Consider the following 8,166-nt stretch of genomic DNA (forward strand, 5'->3'; position numbering starts at 1 on the left):
CAGTTTTAAAATAATATAAAATATGCAAAACAAATTGGGATCTAATGATACAAATTTGGTACTATAGATATTAACTTTTTTTTTCTGAAAACTTAGACAAACATGCACATGTTTGAGTTTTGCAAAGACTAGTACATCTTATATGTTGGAAGGAAAGGAATATACGGACTGGTAAAAAGGGAAACACCTCCAGGTGCCATATAATTGAACCGGGTACACACCAGCATCTTGTCCTGTCAAGTGATCGATTAAAGTAATTGTCCATTACAAACAAGCCCGTGTAAGTCTGCCCATGCTTACACGTTCTATATGTTCACAAGTGTTGTCACTATTTTTGATAATTGATTGGACGGTATTTCAAATAGGTTTAGATCGCTAATATGGGTGGGAGCGTTTGCATTATTTGGTCACTTTGCCTTTGTATAAACGATTTGTTTTTTAATGGCATAAACTCTTCTCTTTTGCTGGTCACTTGCTTCGTATGAGGTCTATGCTTCACCATACGGAGTACCGACCGTTGTTCACTGCGGTGTGTACACAGTTGGAGCAAGTGGCCTTGGAGGTTTTTACCCAACAGGGTGGCAGCATAACCTGTGGGCCTATTTAGTCTACCACCTCCTCCAACTTAAGCATAGTGACGGTCCTGTTTGACTATATTAGTGCCGTTAATTCATTTTATATGTTTTTGTCAGACCTTTCATTATGGGATGTGTGCATTCTAATTATATAAAGGCCGGGTGTTACTGATCATGATTGTATTCACTTGATACTACGTTTTGAGTTAATAAAAAGCACGCTTCATCCAAAAACCATACAAGACCGCGTTGGAATGGGGTTAATTTATTTATTTATTTATTTGCGGAGGGAATGGGGTTAAATTGCAGCTATAAAAACCAACGAGCAGCTCAAGTCCCAGCCACCACCACAACCTACACAACACAAGATAGAACTGTCTCCACAGTCCACAGCCACACACACAACGATGAGTTCTCCGGTAGTACTAAGCAAGAAGGATAACGAGGAGGACATCACCGTCGACCTCTATCCATTCATTCGCGAGTACAAGGGCGGCCGTATCCAGCGCTTACTGCGCAGTCCATTCGTGGCAGCATCGGAGGACGCGGCTGCCAACCGTGGCGTGGCAACCAGGGACGTCGTCATCGACAAAACCACCGGCGTGTCCGCACGCCTGTTTCTTCCCTCCGTTGCCGCCGCGACAGGCGAGCGTCTCCCCGTCATCATGTACGTCCACGGCGGATCCTTCTGCACTGAGAGCGCGTTCTGCCGCACGTACCACAACTACGCCAGGTCCCTCGCCACGCGCACAGGGGCGCTCGTCGTGTCGGTGGAGTACCGTCTAGCGCCGGAGCATCCCGTGCCTAGGGCCTACGACGATGCATGGGCAGCGCTCCAGTGGGTGGCATCCCGCTTTGATCCCTGGCTCTCTAGCTACGCCGACCCCGGGCGCATGTTCCTCGCCGGCGATAGCGCCGGCGGCAACATCGTCTACAACACGGCGGTGCGTGCGGCCAGCCATGACTTCGTCGACATTGAGGGGCTTGTCATCGTGCACCCCTACTTCTGGGGGGTTGAGCGGCTGTCCGCCAGCTGTGAGACAGTCTGGGACGGCGTTGCCATGTTTACTCCTGAGGTGGTCGACAGGGTCTGGCCGTTCGTTACGGCCGGCCGGCTTGGCAACGACGATCGCAGGATCAACCCTCTAGACGAGGAGATATCCTCGCTTACATGCCGGCGTGTGCTGGTCGCCATCGCCGAGAAAGACATCTTACGTGACCGCGGGCGCCGGCTGGCGGCTCGCATGCGCGTCTGCTGCGCATGGGCCGATGATGAAAACGCAGTCACACTGGTGGTGTCGGAGGCCGAGGACCATGGCTTCCACCTGTACAACCCACTGCGTGCGACCAGCGAGATTCTCATGGAGAGTATAGTGCAGTTCATAAACCAGCGCACGGCCTTGCCACTGCCGGCCGCTTTGCTCCCGGAGCCGGAGCTGCATCTGCATGCATCCCAAACTAGGAAGAAGAAGGCATCATCTGCTGCTGCTGAGATGGACTCTGTCCATCCTATTATAGGCGTGCCTACTAGACCCTCTATGACACGTAATACTACTAGTTGTTTATAGATTGGACAGGGAAGAAAGCATCCAAGACTAGATATGGGGGTTATTTTTGGGCCATGTGATCAGGCCTAACAACACCAACAGGGGGTCTGTCTTGTCATCAGCAACTGCTCCGGTTAGTTGTTTTAGTGTAATAAGAAATGTAACGAGTTCCAAACCAAACATGTGATTCACAAGGTCGGGGATAAGGGCTCCTATTTAAGTGTAATAAGAAATGTAATGAGTTCTACACATGGACCTACTTACCCAACCGCTTGTTTGGATAATGGGGTATTGGAAAAAGTGTCGATTGTTTATGGGAAAAGTTGAAGTCAGCTTATCCACAAGTGTCTCCTCCAGACCCACCGAAGCCGGCACCGAAGCCGATGCACCCGTCGACAATGGTGCCCGATCAGAGAGCTGGTCACATCAAGCGTAGGGAACTAGATGAAGCTCTGGAGATTGGCCCTGAATTTCAAGAGGTCGTCCCTACATGGCACATCGCCACGGAGGTTTTTCTGTTGTGTAGGCCAGCAGAAGCAGCATCGTTCAACTATGTCAAGGCAATAAAAGAGCTGTCGATTTATATGATGTTTGTGTTGGTCGTACGCCCCCGCATGGTACCAGGCCTTAAGCTCTCAAGCCTGCACGAAGCAACACGTGACGACCTGAAAGAAATTTGGCATGTCAAGAAAAGTAACCCTTGCTCTACAAACAGAGAGAACGAGCTTGCCAGCGTCCTGCGAAGCATGGAGGGGACGACGCCAGGAAGTGAGCCTGATAGTAGAAAGTGTTCTTTACGACTCAAGTGTTATACTCTTCGATGGAAATCAGTATGCCAGGCTCATGATAAGATGGCTCAGCACCCCGAATTATGCCGAACATCTGAAGAGGCAAAGATCCAAAGAAATGCGTACGCACCATCTGCTGCCGGATTTATGGTATGGATTGGGTCTGCGGGAAATGTTGGAACTCATCTTGGATGCGTGGGTGCGGTTGCTCATCTATGCGTCCATCCGGTGCAGCTGGGAATCCCATGGGAAGCAGCTCGGTAGGGGCGGCAAGCTCATGACCATCATCTGGATCCTTGTTGAGCACGCCGCCATGGATCGCGAAACGTGAACACCTGACTGGTGTTCTGCAGCGAGTGGCAGGAGTCAGGGTGCAGCACAAGATGTGATGCTGGAGCGAGCTCTGATTATCACTGGGCTACTTTTGGAGGCTGTATTATTATCCGGCCCATAACTATTGATCTTTCCCTCGGTGTGAGTGATCAAGCCAAGGTCAAGGGCGCTCTGCTCGTGTGCAGGCGATCAAGGCGTTGCGTGAACACATGATCTGTTCCTCCCTCTAGAGCACCCTGCATGCCAGCAAGCATGTTGTACCAAAAGATCTCGTTATGATTCTGCTAATCGACGGAAGTATTCACTAAGCCTTTATTATTGTGTTTGTTATTGTAAGGCTACTATATTACTAACTTATAGATATTTCAACAGAAGTTCACGGGTGCAAGTGTCTTTGGTGGACTGAGTTACCGAGGACAGTTTTCAACGCCCAATTTCGAAGCATTAGGGAATCTAAGAGAAGAATCACTTGATGCATATATCCGACAGTTTGTTTGTCAGATTAGGGAACAATGATATCAGTTTATTGGTCCTTTGTGGGTCAGGTTATGGAACAACAATATCTATCAAGAGAGTAAGCAAATAAATTCTGAATTTTTTGTTATTCAAGATGCTAGGTGGGTAGGTAGGGTCTCAATTTTCTTTGCGGGGAAAAGGGTATTTTATTCACCGGCATAGGAGGAGACCCAAAACAAATACAACAAGTGGACGTGCTATCTAGTTGTCCTTTAAACCTAAAATTGTTCATCCCCACTAATTATTTATTTTAACATGCAAGGCCACCTCATCATGCATGCTTCTCTTGTTTGCTACAAATTACCAAACAACGTTGCACTGAGCCCGTGACACCTCATACAATATACCAAACACATATCTAGCTTGATCAGTCCCATAACACACATCAGTTTACCATTGCATTAGCCCAGCCAGGCCACACTCGGCCAACATATTAGATGTGATGCAATCAGATGTGACCTGTGCCACCAAACACGCCCTTAGAGCAACTCTACCCGATCCCCTAAATTTTAGAATAAACGGCTGAGTATCCCTTAGAATTGTATCTTTTGGTCGGTTCTAACTGATCCCTAAACTTAGTGTTAGAATAAATCCGAGGCACTCCGTCGATCATCCGAGGACCAATCAATCACACGAGCACAACACCGAGATTTGTTAACGAGGTTCACCGATATGGCTACATCTCCGGGGCTTGACTATGGGAGCTCTTCCCCATGACACCGCTACAATACCGCACCCGGTCACCCTGGACACCGACACATGCCGCCGACTTCCCCTGCGTTCCGGTGCTATTATGTTGGCATAGGTTACATCGTGTGTCTACCCTCACTATATAAGAGAGGCCTAGGATACAAGTGTCCTATTAGGACACGACTCCATATCCTATCTAAACACAATACTACTCAGAGTCCAACTGTAACCTACCTTGTACACAATATTCGACACAAATCTAACAAACTCCATCTTGGCGAATATACTCCACCACCCTGAATTCGTCCATGCGTGAAACTTCCATGTACATTGGACTTGAGTTTATCCCATGAGCACAGCTACTACTCCAAAGACTCCATATGACTCCACCTGCAACTTGTAGTCCCTCCTTTTCTTAACCACATTCAACACTTGAGCAAAATTAAGTTCCTTGTTACTCTAGTTTGTGCTCCCAACTTCCAGAGTATCCGTCCAACGCCATCACACACTGATCACTGACCTGCGTGAAAGTGAACAACTCATATATTGTATGCCACACATAAGAGTTACCTGAACTCAACAACACCGCTTCTTTCTTGACCGCCTGTCTGAAACTTGAAGAAATTTCACCATTGCTTGTAGTCATCCCGACTCAAATTCGCAGTTGTCTCACCACATGTATGACCACCAGAGCCCTGGTCCGTCTCCATGTCCCGTGCATGCCGCATGCCTCACCGCTATTATCGCGTCGAGCCTCCACTGTCCTGGTCGGGCCTCAAGGGTCGCAAAACCCACACCACTCAACCTCCACTGCAGAGTACCACCGATCATCACCGATCGATGACGAGTTTCACGCTTCCATCAGACCACTGGGCTCCAGTCCGAATTACGTGTCCCTCGCTTTTCCCGCTGAATAGGCTTCGACTCTGTGTGCACTTTGTTGGATATATGCCCTAGAGGCAATAATAAATTATTTATTATTATATTTTGTCGTTGAATTGTAACGTCAGATGTCCTCGTGAAAGGACTTAGTTGTGGAGCCATCGCAACTAGGAAGCTTGAAGGGGTTAATCGGGACAAGGGACACGAGAGGGTTTTATACTAGTTCGGCCCCTTACGGTGAAGGTAAGGCCTACGTCTAGTTGGGTTTGGTATTGATGTTTCGATGACCAGGGAGCGAGATACGCTATGCCCGGCTCTCGATGCGTTGTTTCTTGCCCTAAGCCGCCAGCAGGTCGTCCCCTTATATACACGGGTTGACGCCCTGCGGCTTACAGAGTCCCGGCCGGCTTATAAACAGTGTCCGGCTCGGTGACTAGTTAAGTCTACCTTATGATACAAGTCATATTACTGTGGCGGTTTACTACAACGGGCCTTAAGTCGCCTGTGGGCCTTAAGCCCTCTGTGAACCACCATCTTCATGCTTTGGTCTTGGGCTTCTTTCTGGTGAGTCTTATTTGCGTAACCCGGCCCCTCCTGGGCGGTTACACAAATAGTTATATCCCCAACATTAGGCCCCAGATTGATTTGAACCTGTTCATGTCAATCTTACAATACCTTATGGAACTGTCCTTCAGTCTTTTGTCTTGCGCGAAAACTTTAACCCGTCGTGACGTCATCATCTGGATCCGGGTTAAATTACCATGACGTCATCTTCAATAAAACTTATTTTACTCCATCATATCCTCCAACGGATCTTTGCCTTTACTGACCATCCCGAGAATCGAGGCGTCAGGGCCGCTGGATAATAAATTTTATCTCCTCGTTTCTCGCGCCACCTCAGTTATCCTTCTCTTATAAATAGGCGCGACCTAGGTCTTCCCATTCTCCTCCTTCCAGTCGTCTCCTTCCTCTTGCTGCTTCTCTGTCGCTCGAGCTCTGTCGCCCCCGCCGTCGCAGATCTCGTCTTCACCGACTCCGGCCGCTGCATCAACCTGGTTTGACCAGAGAAACGCAACGAGCCTCCGCTGCAACCCTGCATCCGTAAGTCTCCTCTTTCCTGCCTCTTAGATCCACATTAGGACCTTCGAGTTCGTCGGAGTTCATCACCATTAGAACCAAACCCTGGTTAGTTGTCTTCTTAGACGCCTCTTCTGATTTGAGAATGATATAAAATGGCCGTGGTAGTTGTTTTCGCACTTGTTTTGGATATAAAACAGATCCCTTTCTCTGCCTAAGAGCCTCATTCGAGCCTATGAACAAGTCTGCCTCAGCTTTTAGGTCTAGAAAATTTTCTAATCAGAACAGATCTTTGATCTCCAACAACAGTAGCAGATTATGAAACCTGTTTGTATCACCCAGAAAACTGCTTCTGTTGAATACGCTTAAACTCAACTGCCTATGTAACCGGTTCAAATAGATAACACTGATCTGTTAACCTTACTTGCTTCTTATGACCTTAAGAAGTTTGAACTGCTTTTGATACATGTGGCGGCTTCGACACTGTTGCACAGCTATCATTATATCATTAGGCCCCTTATTAAGCCGCCACCTTGAATAATTAAGATATTTCTTCCGGGTTAAAATTGAACCAGATCTTCATATTTTGTCATAGGCCAATTGTTGTCATCGCTCCGCCAAGGCCCCTGTGACCTGCAATTGGGTCCCATCCATAGTTACCAAGAGTAAACTAGCTGAGTTCGTGAAATCTGGCCACCTGCCAAAAAAGGAGGTCATGTCTTATCGTGCCCCTGACCCGTCCGAAGAGAGGCCTCAACCCAAAGAAGGGGCGGTTATAATTTTTACGGATCATATGAGCCGGGGATTTGCTCCTCCCGGCTCAAAATTCTTCAGGGAGGTTTTGAATTTCTTTGACCTTAGACCTCAAGACATCGGACCCAATTCCGTGTCAAATATTTGCAATTTCCAAGTTTTTTGCGAAGTGTATCTGGGAGAGGAGCCAAGCCTGCTTTTGTTCAGAGATCTTTTTTACTTGAATCGGCAAAATGAACGCGCCAATGGGCCTAGTCTTGAGCTTGGCGGCATCTCGATCCAGCGACGGAGAGACTGCCTTTTTCCTTATGCTGAGCTACCGAGTCACCCAAAAGATTGGAACAAAATATGGTTCTACTGTCAGGACACTTCTCCGGCTGATGAGAAGCCTCTGCCCGGCTTTCGCGCCCTGCGCCTTGAGTTCAACCATCCGCTGGCAGACAAACTGACGGCCGTTGAGCGTCTGCCTCTCCATCCCACCATCAAAAAGATCAAAGCTCTCTTGGGAAACGGTTTAAATGGCATCGATCTGGTTCGAGTCTGGGTCACTTGGCGAGTACTTCCATTAAGCCGCCATTCCGACTTAATGTGTACTTACACAGGCGAAAAGGATGACCCATTACGCCATAGTCGTGACGACTTACTAGATGATGTGGTGGATGCTACGACCCAGTCGCTGCTGAAGGAGGGCACTGTGACGAATAACACCTTCAGCTTACTTCCCTTTTGCAAGAAGAACCCGGCCCCTGCAGTAAGTTATCAATCTTTAATAAATACTCTTTGCTCTATTATACCTTTTTTGCACTCATAATTCCTTATCCCTTTCCATAGGCCGATGATAACTTTTGGAAGGCCAAATATGACCATGAGGCTGCCAAACAAGCCAGGACGACGAAGAAAACCGAAAGGAGAGCCGCCAAGACGGGAACCTCAAAGAAGAAGAAACCAAGCGCCTCCGACTTACTCAAATTGGATGATAGTTCTTCGGATGATGAAGAGGTAATC

General features: G+C 47.9%; 1 protein-coding gene across 1 annotated transcript; it reads left to right on the plus strand.

Moving 5' to 3' along the window:
- The first annotated feature begins 982 nt into the window (after nt 1–982).
- On the plus strand, nt 983–2,143 carry LOC119360372 (probable carboxylesterase 5). The gene has a single exon (XM_037626036.1). It carries the CDS (start codon nt 983–985, stop codon nt 2,141–2,143), a length of 1,161 nt encoding a protein of 386 aa, XP_037481933.1.
- Nucleotides 2,144–8,166: the final 6,023 nt, after the last annotated feature.

Source organism: Triticum dicoccoides, chromosome 2B, assembly GCF_002162155.2.
Source record: "Triticum dicoccoides isolate Atlit2015 ecotype Zavitan chromosome 2B, WEW_v2.0, whole genome shotgun sequence".
NCBI lineage: Eukaryota > Viridiplantae > Streptophyta > Magnoliopsida > Poales > Poaceae > Triticum > Triticum dicoccoides.

Bases quoted from the DNA above. Each gene is read 5' to 3' on its own strand.
- LOC119360372 (XM_037626036.1), top strand. From the start codon at position 983: ATGAGTTCTCCGGTAGTACTAAGCAAGAAGGATAACGAGGAGGACATC.